Source organism: Lampetra planeri, chromosome 13 (genome assembly GCF_965212315.1).
Source record: "Lampetra planeri chromosome 13, kcLamPlan1.2.h2, whole genome shotgun sequence".
In the NCBI taxonomy this organism is placed as follows: domain Eukaryota; kingdom Metazoa; phylum Chordata; class Hyperoartia; order Petromyzontiformes; family Petromyzontidae; genus Lampetra; species Lampetra planeri.
Window position 1 is genome coordinate 13,366,606 of NC_136119.1, and position 21,178 is coordinate 13,387,783.

The following is a 21,178-nucleotide window of genomic DNA, read 5'->3' on the forward strand; positions in this document are numbered from 1 at the left end:
AGAATGTCGCACCCAGTAGCGGGAAGTGGCCGCGGATCCGCGCGATTCGTGGCGTCGCGGTGCCGAGTTCCGTTTCGTGTCAAACCGCGGCTCTCATGGCGAACACGCGTCGGTAGAGCGGTGTGGGTGGCGATGTTTGGCAATGCAATTACAATGCAGCGCCCTCTAGTGGCGAGACACAACGCCCCTAGTGGTATAAAGCATCACATGTATACGTCCTATTCTCGTGTTTAAAAATTAACCCGTAAAAACTAAGTTTTTCACGAAAAATCCTTTATATGCGTGGCGGCTAGAGTCCTCTCGTCCTCTGGCTTGAGATGGCTGCCACCTATGGGTCAGATGATTGCCTGCCACCATTAAGCAATTGATAATTAAATATAATTTATTTTTTCCTAAAAGTGTAAAATTTTGGACATTTTTTTCACGAAAATAAATTGTCACGCACAACGAGTCTGTGTGCAAAATGTCAGCTCGATTGGATCACGGGAAGTGGGTTAAAAAACGACCGAAAGATTTGCACGGTCATAAGCGCGCAAGCAAGCAAGTGAACTTAATATAAAGGATTTTTTTTTAAACGAACGTACTCGCTCAAATTGCCAATGAATGACTCCTTTTTTTACTAAAGATAAATTGTTGAAGTTGGTATATCGTCGTTTGAATTTTACCGTTACGTTCTTCCAAGTCGGCAAGATGGGGAAAGGCTTTTTATTGTGTGCGGGCTTACCAATATTACACGCTGCTCTGATAATAGACACTGTAACGGATTCCATAAAATGGAATCTTTGTTAAACGGTTCACACGTGGCCACTCAAATGCATTTGAACGCATTTATTACGCAGAATGTTAATGTCACAATGCCAACCGAGAAATACGATTGTGCAAACATACACGTAAATATGGCGATTTTAAACTGGAACACACTACTACTCAAAAGCCCTACTGACCACTGACAGATCCATGCAATAAAAAACCCCACAGACGCAGAGATGTTGCACAACGTGAAGTTCACGAAGACACTCAACTCTGCTCCAATGCCAGCATGGTAATAACGCCCTGTGTACATTGTGTTGTTCATTGCCATAGTGCATGCATTTTTATCATGTACTGTATGTAAAAAAAAAACCTACATTGAACATATGCTATGTTTACATGACACGTGTTGTATATATTTTATGACTTGTAAGATGAACAGCACGAGAGAAACGCACACGTGATGGGACAAATTAATAACAACGTCAGGAACGATGTTGAGAACACGAGAGAGAAAATATACCAGGAGAGACGAGAAACATGGAGGGTGGAGAGAGTGGAATGCCTCTGGATTCCCTGATTGCCATTCAGGGGGCTTCAATTAACCAGCAATTATCGATTTTTAATTCTAATCAGTGTGGATGATGCTCGAGTTAAGGGAGCGTTTCGGCTGTTTGGCCTGTAAGTACGTTGACATTATTTCGCACCCGACATAGCTAAACCATGCTAGTCGGAGGTGCTGGACAGCACTTCTGTAAGCAAAGTCATTTAGCTGACCCGAGATTACCATAATGTAGCTTTTCTAAGTACTGTGTATTACATAACGGTATGTATAAGATAGTAATTGTGTTGTTTTTGTGGTTAAACAAATACACGAACTACATTTAAGGCATTTAATGTTTTACAAAGCATATTGTAGCAGCTTTTACATTTATTTTTATAGGTACAGAAGTACAAACGAGTTGAGCTGTATATTTAAACCCCAAACAAGCGTCGACAAAAAAAATGATGTCCATTTAAAAATAGGACCTTAATCATGTTTGTTTAGAACCATTTTCCACCAATTGTTGCCACAAAGTCAAATTAGCACACTCTGGTGACGATTTGACAAATGTTCCACCAAATATTGGCAGAAATTAGATTTCCATCAACACATTAACCTCGGCCCCATGGTGTCAATTTACAAGCGGCACCCACATTTACAGCAAGGTTTCTTGCCAACAATATTGATTTAAATGTTTACAAAAGCCAATATGCAATGAAAATCCCCAACAACTGAAATATAATGTACTGTATTTTGGTCGTTACAAAATAAAATATCACGTACAAAGATGTAACACGAGCCACTCAACAATACATCATGGAAAACCACCACAATACCCTCACATGCCTCCTTTTGACATGCGCTTAGCAATTCGTTTATAATAGCAATCAGCCTTTAAAGGAGGTGAAAGTGGCGTTTGTATAATTTCACAGCAGCACAGAAACATGTCAACAGTACAATGATATTGCATCTATTAGAGATGGATGCTCTTACTGCTGGCACAAATTCACGTGTTCAGCTGTTCCCCATCAATAGTAACCTCAAACTGGGCAGTGCCCTGCCACTTAGATTTATTTTCAGCAGATCTGACATCCCCACAAGTGTGCGCAACAGATCCCCCCCCCCCTGTCGCCATGCTCGATGCTTCCTTAAGCCCATCGAGGGTCCTGCATCGTGCACCTCGATTTAAGCGCATTTAAAATACATTTTGCCAACCTTAAACACGCTAACGGAATGGCCTATTTCAATGTGTGAAAGTAAAGGTGTATGGAAATTTACTTTTATTATGGATCACTGGTATGGTGTAGCCCTGCCACAATAGTACTACAAATTGTGCGTATGGCGTTTACAGCCCTATCCTGTGGGGCTTCAATAACACGACATTTAGCGTAGCCGTTAGAATTGATATTACCCGATAGATATCAACTAATTTAAGCTTATTTCTCTACGTTACATGGAATAATATTCAGACTGTGGCACTCTTAAGGATCAAGTTAACCTCACTGCAAGCTCATGGTTGCACATTAAAATTATATTAAGCTGTAAACCATGGTAAAGCTGCATCAGCTATTTGATAACGTTTAAGGTCTAGTCTATACGGTACTTGAATAGCGAATGTGTACAACATTTTAAAAGAGCATCACACAATACATTCTTTTAATTGGGAATCTGGTTGTTGGTCAAGTGGCATTTATTCAAGACATACATTTAAAACTTTTTTAAAGACTGCCATCAAATAGTTGTTTCCCATTCAGCAAGCGGTTTATTTAACTATTGCATTTAAAAAATACGGCACATCTTACCAAGCTAATTTGACGTATTCATATTTCATATTGTTACCAGATTTACCAGCACGATAATGCTTGCTTGGTGTATCCAGGACTGATCAGTACATTTACAATACCTGAATAGTTGTCATTGTAATTCAATCTGTCTCCTTTATCCAGTATCATTGTTGTGCAATCCTACAATTATACACCTATATACTGCAAAGTAAACTAATAATACTTTGCCAATATATGTACAAAGCATGACTGAAGATCATCCATGAACTCCATAATCCTCAAGAACGATATCGTTGTATCACGGGGCAATATATCCCAGATTAAACAAATGCAGCCACTTGTCTCAAACATTGCTATTGAAGCACAGCGTGACATTCAATGTAGAGCCCTTGAAGAAACCACGAATCTAATCCTGGAATTACTTTCATTAGATCTATTCATCCTCTTCAAACGATGGGAAAAGCATGACTGTTCATTGCACTTGCTTTGTACTATGTGTATAACTTCTCTCGCATCGTACATAGCCAACTGTGCACCAATCAGAGGCACTCTCTGTTTGGGAAATCTAATTTCATAATTTCACTATAATAGTTTGATTTTCTCTTGCGATGAAAATGTACACCTCAAGCGTATGCTTTCCTTCCCCTAAATTAAGGCACACACTCATTCCAGGCTTGTGAGAACACTCAATGAGGCCATTTCACCCATCGTGTCTGCAATGAGTGGAAAACTGCAATGAATCACACCGTTATAGCAGGATGCTTGTCATGGCAATCCCATTTCCCACTTGTTATGAAATCAATTAGTTGTGCTTCTTTGTTTAAAGTGACTTATTTAAGTGACATCACAAAAATGACAATGTAAACAGTGTAAAATGACATATTTTAGTTGATGCTTCAAGACATTCGATCTTAGTTGATGTTTCTATTGATTGTAAGCAATTATACTTTGCTCTAACCAATCGGACCTTTCGCACACAGCCCAAAAATGGCAATTCTAGTAAATGTTTACCAACTTACTATGCTACAGTAATCCTTCAGAATTCCAAGTTAATTACTATTAATCACTAAAAAATTTTAAATTTCGGAATGTTTTGATTAATTTATTTTGAGCCGCAGCAGATTGATCGGTTGATGCCAATAGAATACTTTTAATGATGCAGTGGTAATTGTGTAAAGAGCAGACCCATGGTGAGGGTGCGGTGGAGGGTGCAGAGCTGGGCAGGACAGTTGGGCAGCAGCAGCAGCAGCTTCTCAACACGTCCCACACTTCTTCTTTTCGCTGTCCGCCTCGTCCACCTCGTGGAGCTTGTCTTTCTTGTTCAGCACGCCTTGAGGAATCCAAGACTTGTCAATACAGCGCTCCATTCGTTTCATGATGAGGCCCAGAAGTGTCTCCACAGCAGGCACCACGTTGTTTCCCGTCCTTGCGCTCGTCTCAAAGTAGGGCATGCTGCGGTTGGAGACACGAACCGTTCGTGTTATTTACAGATAAATACTCCGCAGGCATTCAGGCTCCCCGGATTACATTGGCGGCCTCATTGGATTTTGCTGACGATGCTTTGTGTAGCCTCAAGCGAAACGCTGCATCATCAAATGGCCGAATTTTGTTGCAAAAAATGTTGTAACTTATCAAACGGTTGAAAGACTAAAGTTTGTAATGTTCAACGTGTGCGCGTGTGACAATTTAAATTGTTTGGCTCTGTCGAGTGGTGGAGGGTGTTGTGACAGAAATGTGGCCAGATCATTACCCAACCCAAAACACCTATTATGGATCATTCATGAAAAGTAAGTGATAGTGAGATAGGATTGTGTTTAAAATTATTACATTTTACCAATGTTTGTTTTGCAATGTTGACCTGGGTCAGCACGTGATACAAAATATGTACTATTGTTGTTGCAGGGCTACACGACATCCTACTCTAAATCGGACAGCTTTGATGAGAATTATTCAGTAATACAAATACTGTAGTGGTGTACTCCATCCAATCTCGTCATATCTCAGCAGGTGGACAGAGTTAAGCCTGAACAGTGCTTAGATGGTTAAATGCTTATCGGCTGTTTCTGTGAGCAGCCTCACCAAGCTGCACTGACCACCATGGTGAATTCTGGCCAAATAATCCCCAAGACCAGGCCAACAAGGAGAGGCCCTTATCCAGCAGTGGATTGAGAAAAGATATATACGTTAAAGGGTTGGACTGCATAGTACGCTAAATGAAGAGCTACAGCCGGGCAGTGGCGCGTTTGCCGTTTGTTGCAGAACTTCGTGGTTGGAGGTCAGTGGCCTGGTTAATCCTGCGGGTGGATTCACCAAGAAACATGCGCAGTCTGCTTTAAAATGGCCGTCAAAGATCCAGTGACGTTATAAAACAAATAATAGGTCATGTGCATGAGAGTCGTGGTCGAAATTAGATATTTCCTTTAAAATGAATTTGGTAAAAAAAAAAATCAAAACAACATCGCCCTCTACTGGCAGACAATACCCGTGTGTAGCCTTCACAATACCCTTGCACTATAAGAAGTGCACAAATACCAAATGTAGTAAATCATCATTGTAAGGAAATACCATTGTACATTATTTTGATAATTGGTTCTTTACCCTTCTATCTGGCAACAAAAAAAAAAAGGTGTCAGTTTTGTTGCCAGATAGAAGGGTAAAGAACCAATTATCATATTTTTACTGGCAAATGAGGTTCCCATAGTGTACATTATTTTGTGGTGCTGATATTGCAGTGGCACGTGATCAGGTTATGGTGGCAATGGTACATGTTATACGGCCTTGGACCAGTGGCTCACATTTTACATTGTTCCTGGCTGTGCCCGAATCTATCCAAAGGACAACCACCGCTGATTTCCCACAAAATGTGGCGTCGTTTATTGATCGACCCTGGTAGGACGATAGGCTGCAATTTAAACTCGCAACATTCCAATTGTGGAGTCACACGCCATACTGCAAGTGCATCGGTGGCAGAGGTTAAATAGTGCACGGATGGCCCCTTGAGTATTACCAATGCAGTACATGACCACAGGCATAGCCTTACCCGTGCTTTTCGGCAAATTCTTTGGCTTGCTTTTGCGTAATGTTGTGCTCCGATAGATCACTCTTGTTCCCACACAGCACAATGTCCGGGCTCTCACAGTATGCGTGCATCTGCAGCTGGTCTGTGGGTTCAAGGACATGATTCATGTTATTGGTGCACTCATCTCAGCCACGAAAAGCTCTGCTATCTGTTGAATAGCAGAGCACGGTATATGGGTTGGTCTCAAGTGTTACATCGATGTAATCACTCCATAAATTTCGGGTAAAGGTCTGTGTTTATCATTATGATTATACGATTTTCAGTGTTTGTCCATACACTTATTTGTATCCACCCGTTTACCTTTAAAATAGAAACGGTACAACACATCGCATATCCGACTCTCTGGAGATTGAGGTTTATGGGGGGATATGTGAAGAGGTCATATGTCACCTCTCCCATAAATAGGATGAAACATTAAGAGAAAACTGTATTAGACATGGGGAAATGCTTGACTACACCATAGAAGTAAATTAATTTACACAAGATGAAAAGACATTGCATTAAAAACGAAATGTACCTGGTATAAAAAAAACAATGCTGAAAATATACTTCCCAATTACTCAATTGGATCACACAGCAGCCACATCACCCCCTCATGGAAAAGTCTGAAAACTCAGTGAGGCTTTCCTGAATAAGCGAGCGGAACAATACAAATAGTGAACATCGACACAAAATGACAGTTAAACCGTAGACAAATACTGCACTGAGTGTGGCCGGGTGAATTGATCAGAGCGGATGTGACACGCTGTTTGCACCAAAGAGCTCTTGCTTAATGAATGTATCTATAATGAGCTCAGCAAGGAGCATCCTAACACAGGATTGCTCATTCCCGTGTGTGTTTTTTTAATCGGTGGTGGAAAAATGAGCCACATGGTTTGCTACAGGGGCTTGCCTCGTTGTTATTGAAGGGGTACTTACAACAACAACCACCCTTCACCACTAAGTGGAGGCATCACAACGGCGCTTGTGCCAGGTTAGGTGCACTAGCCTCGCACGCCTAGCCTGGCTAGGTGCTAGTGCACCTAGAAGCAGGGTAGTGAGACAGACACATATCAGATGCCTTGTAAACAACTGCCGCAGCCAACTCATCCCTCGCTTTTTCAGTACTACTTATAAGGTGTCCCTGCGGCCTGGGTTCGTGACACCCAACACGCTTCCTCAAATAATAATCATTGAAGATGGGGGAAACAAATATTCAGCAGATGTGTTCATTGGAAGACGTACAAACTGGCTTGTGCAAGCGAAAGATGAGGAAACATGGGTTTTGTTTTACTCACTCAGCCAGTTACGAACGTTGAGGAAGGTCTGCTCACTGGTCAAATCGAAGATGACCAGGAAGCCCATGGCATCACGGAAAAATGCCGTAGTTAAGCTCCGGAATCTGCAAGGAGCACATTGCACGATTGGACTCTCTTTCCGCAAGCTACCACAGTACATGGAAATAATATCACAGGCACGTCATGCAGAAAGAATCTCGGGGCGTAGAATCGTATTCGCGGATCGATAATTGTATTGTTGTTGTTGTTGTTGTTTCTCTCTCCCAGTACCTCTCTTGTCCCGCCGTGTCCCACAGCTGGAGGTGGACGCGCTTCGTCTGCTTGGCGGTGCCCTCGGCCCCTTCGCTCGTGTACGTCTGGAGCGCACACAGGACACGATCTACGTCATTCGTACGTACGCACGTGTGTTGAACTTCTTTTCGCACCGTACGTATCCAACCGTGCTAATCGGAGGTGTGGGGGGGGGACAAACTCAACACCAGAAGCACTTGTAAAGAAACTAGTTTTCAATCTCGATCTGGAAATCTCAAGTGGACAAATAAAAGTATACTTTCTTCTAAAAACAATTGTTTTATCCTACTTACGAAGAGGACACGAATACAAACAGTACATTTACATTTTGTTGAATAAATGCACTGGGGATGCAGTGAATATCTTTTGGAAAAGGAACTGTTGTAAAATGTAAGGCACCAATGTGCCGACAGAAGATCTAATCAGTGCACACTACCCACGATGACATTTGTATCAGAAACACGGTCACTAACGAGCAATATTGAACAAAAAAGTGCACAAACAAGATTCAATATACTGTGTAATGAGAGAGCGCCACCTAGGGGGTGACAAGGGGTATCTGCATGGCCACCACTGGGTAATCGGTATCCACGCTTATTACATATGCATGATGGTAATACATTGAGATACAAAGCGGACCACGTGCTTTAGAGGACATATGAAAGTCATGTACGCATTAACAATGGTTACCATGGTAACTCAGCTGCTTGAAACCGTCTCAAGTACGAACGCATTAATCTACAATTATAATTTTCTCATAACCGACAATTATCTTAAACATTTCATAGGCTGTGTGTTGTTCGAAAGTGGGGAGGGGGGTATCTCCTGGGCTATTGTTAATCGTGTGAGTTCCAATTTAATGTCAAGCAAAACGAAGTTGCACGAAACCACATGCAACCATATGCAAGCACAACCGCCTCGTAAACCGCCGACTAAATACGAAACGTCGTGGCCAAGTTGGTCCAACGATTCCAACCACGGTCCTCCAACTTCTCCCCCTCCTCTCCCACAAGATCTCTCTCCTCCATCCCTGAGCCAATCGTGCCCTGCCTCCTCCCCCTTCCCGAGCTGCTGTGTGCCCCATCCCCTTTATAGAATTAATTTGGGGCATAATCTCCCGAGTCCTCCTGCACACGCTCGCTTACTGGGCAGTTTGTCAATCCACTGCTGGATGGGGGGGCCTCCCCACACGGCGTGGGAAGTGGGGCTTACTTGACCATACCTGGACCTCGCTTCGCTGATAAGTGCGCGTTGGTGGATGCGAGAGGAGCCCAGACGTGAAAGCATGAAAGTACAGAGCAGCAACTTGGTTTTTTTTCTGCACTGCCTTCAATCACCCACCGCGTAGCACCACAGCCCAATAACAGCCGGCCTGTCATGGGGTCAGGGGTCAGCAACCTGCGGCTCCGAAGGTGCATTGCGGCTCTCTTCGGACGACTGCTTCGTGACCTTCTTCACCACCGAGGGAGGTTTTTTCAATATATATATATACCGAATTTGAAAAAGTGGCACTTCATGCTATGTTGGTTGCCGATCCCTGGCGATGGTGTGGTCACCACCAATGCCAACACTACCCAGGCACATGCCCGCTTCATCGGCTCAGATGAGATGGAGAATGGGCTGATTCCAGGTGATTTGGTCACCCTCATCGTGTATCTAACAGTGATTAACTGTTAAATGTTTATTGCAGGATTTAGTTTTGGATTTTTTTAGAGACAATGGAGGGCTGGTGCAGTATAGTCCGACTGCTGCCTAGAAATGCCATTGACAGTCACAGTAGACATGCAATTTTTTAACAATTCTTGCTCCCTTCACTGTAACATGCAAAGCAGAAGAGCATTTTTGTATAACACAAAGAACATGAACCAAGGCAAACATTGCTGTACAAGCAAAACATGGGGGATTCAGGTTGTGAATAAGTACAGTAGTTCGGAAACCCTTTGCGTAGCAAAACATTAATTTTTACGTGATTTATAAACGATACTTTGGGAGGAATTAGTTATTTTAATTTTAAAATACAATTTTACATAACCATTTTAGGAAAAAAATTAGATTTTACCATACCAAACATTTAAGGTAATCCTTCAATAATAACAATTGTAAACTAATGTAAGGCACCATCATTATACAGCGTTGAGACACAATATAACTTATCTTATCTGTGCTGATAAGGGGGCGAATTCTGGGTACATCTTTTTGTCTGGCCGTGTTATTCCCGTTTTGCTAGAAAGCACGGATGAATGTGGATTATAGATTTATTGTCGTGCCACTTTGGGGCTACTGCACTTATCTGCACTTTCTTACAGACAACAGGATGATTGATAATACTTGTGGGAAACCACTTGCAGGTTCAGTCTGGTTGGGTCAAACTCGATGACCATTGGAATACATGCGATGACAATGTTCACGTTGCTCCAGTTATCCGTGATTTTGCACGGATAATACAGAAACTACATCTGGGCGACTGCAACCCACAGTGAAACATCGCCATGTGTGTGTCCTCATTGTCATCACTACTGACACTGACCCGCCGGGCCAGCCAAGACAAACCCCACAATAACCACAACCACCAAGACCACAACAACCAAGACCACAACCACCACCTTCACGCTGGTATTGGGACGAATTTGCCGCCGGAAGATCTTCCTATTATTTAATGTTTTTTTGGATAATAGAAGTTGTGTAGATATATTATCTTATTATCCATGAAACATGGATTTAACACAACAAAAACTCCTCTACCTGTGATTTTCCATATCCACCAAGCCACCTCCCACTTCACACACGCTCTGCGTCGCTTGAAGCTTCGGATGGCTTACCATTCCTATCAACGGTTTGTATCTCCTCGTCACTTTTATTACATGCCATTGCTTTGTTGTAAACTCGAGCCATCATCACTGACTATTTAAGAAAAACATTACGAATTAGTGGTCCAATTAATGGACAAATCGAATAAGGAATGCAAGTGGCTTGTCGGGAGTTTCTTGACATCTGGGGCAGGATGTTGTGGTGGCTATTTTTAAAAGGGCCCCAACCTATCTAATTTGTAGTCGACTATCAATTTCATGAACTGCTTTTTGTGTTTAGTGTATTGTTCTTCCCCCGCAATGAAAGAAGTTCAGCATACCATCAATCACCCATGACAGCTCCATGGTACACACATTACCATGTTGCAATGACACTCACACAACCATTGACCAAAATGTTCTTTGTTGCGCATTGTGCAGGAGTCAACTCCCTCAATGTCATTATGATCAATACAGCAACGCAGTAAGTTAATAACTTTCCATAAATGTTATCCGTTTACGACTTCAAAATATCAATACCCTCACCGTAGTTTCTCAGCAGAGAACGTAGAATTAAACTGTACAATCTCCTCAATTGAATTGTACGTTAATGTTTAAAAAACAATCGTCAAACTATTCTAAACGTTTATAACCATTTATGTGCAGGAGTCAACTCCCTCAATGTCATTATGATCAATACAGCAACGCAGTAAGTTAATAACTTTCCATAAATGTTATCCGTTTACGACTTCAAAATATCAATACCCTCACCGTAGTTTCTCAGCAGAGAACGTAGAATTAAACTGTACAATCTCCTCAATTGAATTGTACGTTAATGTTTAAAAAACAATCGTCAAACTATTCTAAACGTTTATAACCATTTACCGTATCTGCAGTGACATGGCGAATACTGTTATGTTTACATTAAAATATCGCTTGCCATAAATTAAGCAAACTGCATATTCGAAAACACACCTGTTCATTTAATTGCACCCATTGTGCTGGGCTTATGTTTATTATGAAATAAGAAAACATGTGCCAGAACCTGCCACCACCTTGTCATCTTCTCACGACCACCTCTGCCCTAAATATTATCCTCACCTCTTCATCCCTCCTCGACCCCCGAATCTTACCCTCACCTCTTCATTTATCCCTCCTCCAGCAGTGTCATCTCGAGTTGACCACACAGCATACACAAAGGCCCACAATCCCCCTCCCCCCACACAGTTGACAGGAGTGGTGTGTACTGTATTAAGACAACGTTGAAAAACACCGTGCTCAACACCAAACACAAACATCATAAAACGTGACACGCGATTCCAGGGGAACGGGTTTCCCAACAGAATCCTTTGCTGAAAACCCACAGGTAGCAAGAAACCAGGGCACTCAAAAACCAAACTGCTTCATCTAACTTTAGGTCGTTTAAGTAGCATAGAAATACAACTGTAAGCATTAAGGAGTGTTAGTCTTGTTAAGAATTAAACCCATTACTTTCACATCCACTATTTATGGTCGCATGTGCCTTGTGTAAATTATCATTTAAATCGTATTTCTGTCGCGGAAAAAGCACCTTCTTTTACACGGGAATACCGTTTACTCTGAGCTTTACTAAAAACATGGGCAATGGTCTTTTGCTGTTATATTTTTACAGATAGTCGGTGAAGAATGTATGTCATGGGTGCTATGAATAGTGCTCAATTCAACGGCAGCCCACGGCAATCATAACGTGGGATTGTTGTGAACAGACTTGGATCAAAGCCACATCTATGTGAAGCCACGTCTATGTGAAGCCACATCTATGTGAAGCCACATCTACGCGGCTTGACTCACGACGGGATTGTGGTCGTACACTGCAACAACATGGACAGCTCTTGTCAAATCAACTGGTCAACGGGGGCCCTGCCGTGCTGTGGGAATCACACGACCAGACTGCACCACGCCGTCCACTCTGGGTTGGTGAGGGCGGGGGAGTTTGTAAGTACAGCACAACAATTGACTTGTCTTCACTGCCCTTTGCTAACCGCCACAGCGCAGGCCCCTATAAACAACCTATATGGGCATGGTGGCTGCCCATCCAAACACTGTCCAAGCTCAAACGTGCTTGGCTTCTGAGATCTGACAAGAACAGTCAGATTAGTATGGTTCATTTGGTCTTTAAAGGGCAACACACTTGACCCTTTCCCGTTCCGAGACGTCTGCAAGTTGCAGGGTGTGGGTTCCTTTCACCGCTAAATCTCGGAACGCGCATGCGGCTCCGCGTTAAAATTTCATTTAGAGAAAGGCGTAGCTCTGTGTTTTTTTAAAACGTCGTAATCGCCGCGAAGAAATCGCCACACTCTACGATAGCTGGCGCCAAACTGTGCCACACACGTCCTCCGGCCTGGCCTGGCAGGAGCCTCGGGCACCGATAAAGTTACTTGAGATTTTAGTTTTTCTTCCGGTTCCGTACACGTGCGCCGTGGGAATGTTGAAAGCGTTAAGAAGAAGGGGTAGTACCCCAGGCCTGGCCAACAAGCTCACCACGCGTTTCTCACGGAAGTCGATGCCCACGGTGGTGACGTACTTGTCGTGGAAGCGCCCCTCGGTGTACTGGCAGAGCAAGCTGCTCTTGCCCACACCCGAGTCACCCAGCACCAGCAGCTTGATGAGGTAGTCATACTCCAGGTCGGACATGGCTAACGGCAGGGGCAGGACTCAGGCTGCTCCGGCAATCCTGGGGGGAGGAGGAGGAAAAATAATTTCGTGACATGAGACGTGATTCATCTCACAAGTGGGCGACGTGTTGCCTCTTAAATCTCGCTCTGTAGATTGGAGCTGAGAGCCAATTTTTTTTAACAATACGATGTACAATAGTCAGGATTCAGACGACAGTATGAATGCGGGACTCCAAATGATGCGATTAGTGCTTGGTAACTTCAGTTTGTGATTTGTATTAACAAATGTGTCAAAGGATATAAATACAAATGTTGTCTCGCGTCTCCATCTGAAAAGCCTGAAAGCTCAAACATGTCAACCAATGGACCCGTCGAGGACCAACGAATCAAGGCTCAAGCACTCCAACAACAAAGGCTCATCCAGAGCGAAACGCGCGGTCTTGTCAAGAGACCTTTGAACGCTGAATATCGATGTTCTTGCCCTCCAAGAAACCCACCTACCGTGCTGTATGAAGATCCATGGATGTCACAAGGTAGCCTGCCAATACCATAAGAAACTCAGTATGGCCACCTATGTCCAGGCTAACCCAACTACCCAAGCTAAAGAAACACTGACAAAAAAGAGCTTAAGACAGCTTTCCATTTTCGATCACAATTAGAGTAGGCAAGTTGACCGTCGTGAGCGTCTACTCGCCTCCGACAAGAGTCATGGCCAACCACCGTCCTCCCAAGCAAACCACCCAACCAGCTGCATCGGCAATTTCAACAACGACCACGACACAGGGGGCGACCAAAAAGCAGCCCGAGCGGGCTAACAAGTCGAAGACTGGGCGCTGGCTTCTGACACTCGCCTGCAATGCCAAACAGCCAGCCACCTGCGTCTGCTGGCAGAAAGAATGCTCATCGGACCTCTTCAGCAACAGCAAAGGACGGTTGCTCACCTATTTCCAGAAACCCCACTCATGGAATAAATAAAAGGTGACCTTAGTACATTTAAATTTTCAAATAGTTAATAATGGAAATTTATAAAAATTAGTGTTGTTAGAACAATTCAATTTAATTAAGTAGAACGTTGTTTATATTTAAAGTTGCGCATTTTCATGTGACGTCACATTTCTCAAACCCTCCCTCGTCACACATCGTCACATATGTCTGACCCCCCTCCCTGAGGGATTGTGACTCCAAGTGCGACTGTGGCCATGAGTCCCAGACCGTGGAAGACATCGCAACAGCAGCCAGCCCACTGGGACCTGGCGGTGTGTGAGGGGCTTCACCTCTCTCTCTCTTCACCTGGCATCTCAGGAAGCCACCGAGTGGATCGCCAAACCACTCGTCCCAATGGGAGCTTTTCTCGTCATACGCAACAACATTTTAAAGAATGTAAACTCCGCTTTCAGGATTAATGTACAGCATTGCACCAAGTGTTAGCTGTGCAAATCATGGTTGCGTTTGGATTCCGTGTACACCTTGTGTATTACACTCAAATCATTTTTCCTACAAAATTTACAATCAATTCTCCATCTGATCAACAACCATTTTTCTTCAACCATAAAAATAGAATAGATTTCACACGGTGACAATCCATTGGGCCTAAAATGCACTTTCGTTTTCTTTAAAAAAAAAAGTAAGCCGTTTCGCCACATTTTTCTATTGCTGCTGAATAGGCAGCCACTGCCTTGGTTGTTGTACAGAGGTGACCGTAAATGGAATTGATTCTTGGCCAATAAAGTTATGAACACCGCCCGGTGAAAGTTAATTAAAGCGATCCCATCGGGTCACATTAAGTACTGCCCCAGCAAACATTGAACGTTGAGCCAACGTTGGTCCAACCACATGTCAACCACATGTCAATGTTTACCAGGGCTGGCCTCTCCCCACTCTCCCACCTCTCATTGTGGCACGGCACTTCATTTGCATCCCAAGTGGTGCCCGATGGGAAATAAATTCGGGCAACCCTGGCACCAACATTGGGGAAACGACTTCCGTCACCACTGCTGAACATTTAATCGCTTTTTCAACAAAAGTAGAAATGTATTGTAATTATGGAAAGATAAAAAAGACGAGTTGTTCATTTTTTAAAAATTCCACACCCCCATTAAAAAAGATCACGATATTGCAAACAGTACAGTACTGTACTTGGATTCAAATGCTATTTTAAAACAAACTAATCAGAATGTAAATACTGTACAGTACGGACATAACGTACAGTACCGCACTTGTAAAGAAAATATTACCTGATCTACAAATGTAAATAAACCTTGCATCTCAGTGACAATCAATGGTTCATTCCTTCAATGTTGACTTTTTTTCGTCAATAATACTGGCATCTCACATTTAAATCTGACATTAAACTCGTTGTTAAAGACAGAAATTAAAACGTGTCTATGCTAAAAGTGAATTACCAAAGTAGACAACCTGCAAATCAACGGTGTAAAGACGTGTGGTCGTGCATGTAAGTAGACATACATACATGTAAATACATACTTTATTTTACAGGATGATTTGGGCGTGACACACACACACACCTCACACTGAAAGGAACACGGTCTAAAGTGCGTCTTCCATTGGTGATGCCACAGAACAACAGATCGTTCACTGCTTAGTCGTCCAGTACCTCGTCACAGTACGAGATAGAAGCTGGTAATAATCCACACTTATCCCATGGCGCCGGTATTATGTTCATTACTCAGCCACAAACGTTTTGCACAGCGCATAAGCCACGTCACGCAATATTGTGGTGACAATGTTTTTTTTTATTTCCGAGTCAAGTTGTGATGCTATAATAAAGTCTTCATACTAGAGTTAGGAATAGCTTTTCAAGAAAGTGCGTTCACACTATTTGTGGGGTAATTAACTACCCTTCACAAAGTGCCTAACTTCGTAAAAAAAAATAGTACAGGCAAAGGTAAAAACACGACGCATTGAATTTGCAAGCGAGTTTTCCCCTTCTTTAAGGCACGAGTCGACTTAAACGTTGTAAATAACACGGTTGTGAATTGAACAAAAATGTACAAGTTAAATGGCTCAGCATTGCACACACAGTACGTGTCGTGAGTACGGGGAGCACACTCACCGTGACCTGTGCGGCACTACATCAGAACATGCGCATGTTTGCTAAAGTTATATTGCAGCACTGTATTTTCGAGGTTACAAAAAAGAAAAACACCTTTTATATCACTGGCCTGTCACTGCCAGCCATGTTTATGGCGAAACCATTCAACGCACATCCGACCTGCGCAACGTGGCCGAGCAAGCGGCAAGCCTCTGCCCGCTCGAGGCGTGTACGTGGCTTTAAAGAGCACACACACACACCGACACACGGTCACACGTGTATGGGGTGCGCACAGACTGGATGGCTATGCAATGTCGTACAGGCGCTACCAAGGTAGACGTTTACTCGACAAATAAGCCCGTGAGCGTCTCGCTGCTGGGTTGTGCTAATCAATTAGGACGACGACTCACGTGTCAGTGGTGGAAATTCTACATTCCTATGACGAGGTTAGTTTTGCCATAGGATGACCCCACAGTTGGAGTCACGCGAAGTGATACCACACGCATCTTATCTGGCTGAGTGCCGGAGGACGGCCCCAATCGCTTTGTCAACTTCGCAACTTTACAATGTTGAGTTCAGAAGCTCTGTTACAGCGCCACTCTCCAGCCAGTTCAAGACAATAGTTTACGCAGCACGGTCATGCACGTTGCAACTCTCACTAGACGCTTAAGGCCCCATGACTTTCGTATCTGGGAGGAAAAAATACAAATAAAAAAAAGTCACCGCGACACAATTACCTTGCTAACAATGACACACACTTTGCAAAATCCTAGATAATACATCAGGCTGCAACGTACTGGTTGAATGCATCTTAACCCATAGTTTTGACCATATCCACACACTCGTTTATACTAAACACATCACTTCGACCACCAATCAATACAATGCACAGTCTTCAATTAAAGTACGCTCTACGTAATACAGAACATTGTTTAACGCCTCAAAGTGACTTACGCTGTGCAGCAAAGCTTGGTTATGGCTTAAGGAGCGTGCGAATGGCTGGAGTGAGAAATGTCCGTGAGCCAAGCCTTGGTGTGTGTGACTCACGGCCACGACCCTCCCCGCCGTCAGCCGCCAGGTAGGGCTTTTGTGCAAGCCACGCCTGGGTGGCGTGGACCGGTCTTACCTGTCCCTCCTGGCAGCTGGCATTCCTGTGGTCCTGCCTCGCTGCATGACCCGCCCGCCTTACCTCGGCTTAATTGAATGGCACAATATTTGGTCCAAGTCTCTTTTTTAATGTCTTCCATTTTAAAGTACAGGAAGGTCTAGATGTCTTGTGACACCCCCCATCCCCAATTAATTGGTCCCTAACATTTTTGTTTCCTTTGCATGTTCATTTATGTTTTAAATAAACCTTAGTTTAATAAAAACATTACGTTTTAGAGAATGAAATGGGGGTCACAAGACATCTGGACCACCGTGTACAGTATTTAGTTGATTGTGCCACTCAAATGCATATAGAAATTAGTCAACAACCTCCACAACAACTCAATGTAAACATGATGGGGTGGGCTTCCAATTTGCGAATTGTACAACACGCAATTGCGCTGGAATCTCCGCCAGACTTATTTACACTTTTCGAATGTTTTTGAAACAGTGACCACACAGTATCCAATGTCCCAGCTTTGCTAAGAATCACTTTCCAGTGATCACATTTGAATCTAGACGACTCCTCGCTTACTATTCCCACACTTGCTCTACGTACTTGCTGCCCAGGGTTTCGTAGCTTGCCCGCAGTTGCAGGATCGGTGTGTGTCTCATGTGTGCAGGGGTCGCCTCAGCTCGCCTTGCTCTCTCTCTTGCCGGAGTTTGGAGCTCGCTGTGCGGGCAGCCTCACCCGGACCCCTCGGGGGCCCCCGTCGCCTGCTGGGGGGCGCAGCGTCACAAGGCGTGGTGGTGGTGGTGGTGGGTGTCAAGTGCGGCTGAAATATTGACACCCCCGTACCACAACCACCACGATGGGGGGACGACGACGACCAGAAGACGAATGACAGCGCAGCTCAGGGGCGCGTCGTGAACTCCACGGGATCCGCGCGCAAGGAAGGGAATCGAAAGAGACGCGCAAACATTGCCAAGTGTTGCTTCTGTCGCCTTCAAAGTCACATTTTATTACACACCACTAAAGCGCTGCTTTTTAAAAATAAACGAACGCAACGGTCTTGTCGGGGGTTTTTTGTTTTTAAAATCGGTCCTTTCCAAAAGTATAGTTTGCATACTCTTTGGTTCTTTCGGTAAAGTCACGTAGTTGTGCAATTTTTCAATGTTTTAGAGGTCTATGAATGACGCAATGAAGTACGTGTGAGAGGAATGATAATCGTCATCAGCCATGGGCAATCTACTGCTGGAATGTCCACCTTGCCCTGCCTTAGCCCACTTGTCTTCAGAGTTTGCATGTTGTCATTAGCCTGCTTTTATTCTCTCGTCGAATCCATGCTCATCTGTCTGTCTCTCAATGTCAATCGCACGCCAACATCTCTCGATGCTTCTTGGCACACGTCTCCGTTATTGCTCTCCTGTAAATATTCCGTGAATCTCCGAGTTCCTGACCCACGTGTCATACAGCGAGTGGCGCACGCTGGTCACGCAGATAGAATCAATGAATACGCAACTGAATGAGAAAAGTGAGTTGCTCCACGTTAACGTGAGTAATTTGACGATATTTGCTCATGAATATTAACTTCTTTCATCCAACTTGAAGTGGGGGGAATATTCGTGGTTAAGAGGAGATCGCATCCTATAATATTCAATAATTCCTGTCATCCGTGAATTCATCGTTGAATAATTGTGGATAATATAGTGAAATTAGCGCCTTCTGTGATTCAATTTGGATAACCCTTCTTATCCATAAAAAAAACACAAAAAGGAAGAATTGGTCGTGCCGATAACAGGATGTTTTGCGGATCGATTTAGAGCAGCGGTCCCCAACCTTATTGGCACCATGGACCGTTTCGTGGAAGACAATTTTTTCACGGCCCGGGGTGGGGGGGGGGTCATCATTGGGTCTTTCCCCCTTTTCAAAGAAGCTCTCCAGAGACGTTTGTTTTTTTTACTCATTGTGGCTACTCGGGGTTAGAGCTCGTGGGCTTACCAACACTGTGACTGAGACGAGTGCGCAGTGTGGGAAAGAGGCGCGGACGGAAGTGGTGAGTAACAAAACAATGGGGGCGGGTTCCACGCGCCGACTCACCGCTCTCACCTCGTGCTCCTGCTGCTGCTGCGCGGCCCGGTTCCTAACAGGCCACGGACCGGTACCGGTCCGCGGCCCGGGGGTTGGGGACCACTGATTTAGAGTACTACACGTCAGGAGTTTACACAATCGTGGATACATGGAGCTTTACTTTATTGAACCTCTGCTGGCTCAGCGGAGTGTAAGGATGTTTTTATATTATGAGCTTGATCTGCAAATCACCCTGATGGACAGAGCCATGTCCGAGCTGCAGGGCATCACAGTTTGAGTTCCTTCTGCAGCATGCGACACAGCAGTTGTGATTTGTATTTCATATGCCCTTCATCCATTAGTCGTTTGCCAATTCCTTTTTTTAGTTGGATGTGGAAAGAAATCGGGGTAACCCAGAGCACACGGACATATACAAGGCAATAACGTTGAACGTCCCACACAGATTTTATCAATTAACTTGCAGTGCTGCCATCTCGTGTCCACCTCAGCCCAGAGGGTGTGGAAGTCTCCACAAATCTGTGTGAGATCGAGGAGCATTTGTCCGTAAGAGTTTGTGTGGGTTAGATCGTGTAAATATAAATGTGTCGTTAAATCCGCCGCCACCCGACACAGCCAATTAGTAATGTTTGTCACGTAAACAAAACATGCCAATTAGTAGTGCAGCATGCCGGTGTGTTAGAGAGTAAATCCACAACATTTACAATTCGAGTACAACGTTTCGCCAGTAATTACAACGAGAAACATCAGGCGACAGTCATCTTTGTGGTTTAAAAAGGAGCCTTTGTCTCTACATGCAGGAATGTTGGGCATATGTAGAGTTTCAACTGCGAACGTCGCGAAATCTCTGGATTGCAAGCACAGTGTTATAACATCGCACCATGGCAGCTTCCCTGTGCTACAGTAATAATGTATAAATGCAGCACACAAATGTTTTGGGAGTCCCAGCATGTATCGTCATTTAATTGAAACACACTAATGGCACTGCAGACAATCAGCATTTCATCCATGTGTTTGCAGAAAAGCAATAATTACTTTTTTAAGTTGTTGGGAGACTTGCCCTTATCTGCTAATTGACAGACACATTGTCAGTTTTGGGAATTCCTTAATCTCATCCACTTTTCATGCCAGACGAAATCCAGTGTGTGACCTCTACGCTTGGAGAGCTTTATATGGTGTTTTATATTGTGGACAAGTTGAAATATATTACTTGGGATTCTCTTGTATATGTGAGTAGATATTGTAAATTCATATTATGGTAAATCCCTTTCCATGATTAATTGAAATCTAGCTGCTCATCACTAATTTGAGGACTGAAATATGACACTTATTGACTTTTACGGAACATTGAGTGGAGTTTAAAATACAGTACCTGATAAATGTATGATAACCAATGGATAAAGAGCAAATCTCTTCAATATACTGTATTCAAGTTGTTTTTTCCAGGCTAGAACTCAAAGAGACCGGAATACCATCGTCTGATCTGTGACCTTGAACAGTCGTCTGCCAATTAGGGCGATGATCAACATGTTAATCCCCAATTGAAGCATATTGCAGGGAATTTTCAAACGTGACAAATTTGGATCTTTAACGTCCAGAGGCTCGTTCGTTGGTTCACTTCTCAGCCCGCTTGTCCTGGTGACGCTCGCAGCGTGTTGAGTTGTGGCGGTCCAGACCTCCCTTTCCCAGGCGACAGACTCGAGCTCTTCCTGGGTAAGTCCCGGACGTTCCCAGGCCCGCCGAGCGACTTCGTCCCGCCTGCAGCAGCGTGTCCTGGGCCGGCTCC

At 43.8% G+C, this 21,178-nt stretch overlaps 1 protein-coding gene across 2 annotated transcripts; it reads right to left on the bottom strand.

The window, feature by feature from the left end:
- Window positions 1–813: 813 nt before the first annotated feature.
- On the bottom strand, window positions 814–17,299 carry LOC144722092 (ras-related protein Rab-27A-like). 2 transcript variants are annotated; one of them, XM_078600227.1, is made up of 7 exons: window positions 17,172–17,289; window positions 16,628–16,906; window positions 13,032–13,224; window positions 7,705–7,790; window positions 7,435–7,538; window positions 6,119–6,239; window positions 814–4,530 (listed from the first exon to the last, which is right to left on the bottom strand). In XM_078600227.1, the coding sequence occupies exons 3-7, from the start codon at window positions 13,182–13,184 to the stop codon at window positions 4,332–4,334; spliced, it is 663 nt and encodes a 220-aa protein (XP_078456353.1). In that variant the 5' UTR covers window positions 13,185–13,224; window positions 16,628–16,906; window positions 17,172–17,289; the 3' UTR covers window positions 814–4,331. The 2 variants fall into 2 exon arrangements, with proteins under 2 accessions (XP_078456353.1, XP_078456352.1); XM_078600226.1 differs by lacking the exon at window positions 16,628–16,906 and having other exon boundaries at window positions 17,172–17,299.
- Window positions 17,300–21,178: the final 3,879 nt, after the last annotated feature.

Excerpts from the sequence above, each read along its gene's own strand:
- LOC144722092 (XM_078600226.1), bottom strand. The coding sequence starts at position 13,184 with ATGTCCGACCTGGAGTATGACTACCTCATCAAGCTGCTGGTGCTGGGT. Across the intron at positions 7,791-13,031 it reads ACTTCCGTGAGAAACGCGTG|ACGTACACGAGCGAAGGGGC; the intron begins GTGAGCTTGTTG and ends TGTGCGCTCCAG. Across the intron at positions 6,240-7,434 it reads CAACGTTCGTAACTGGCTGA|ACCAGCTGCAGATGCACGCA; the intron begins GTGAGTAAAACA and ends TTGAACCCACAG.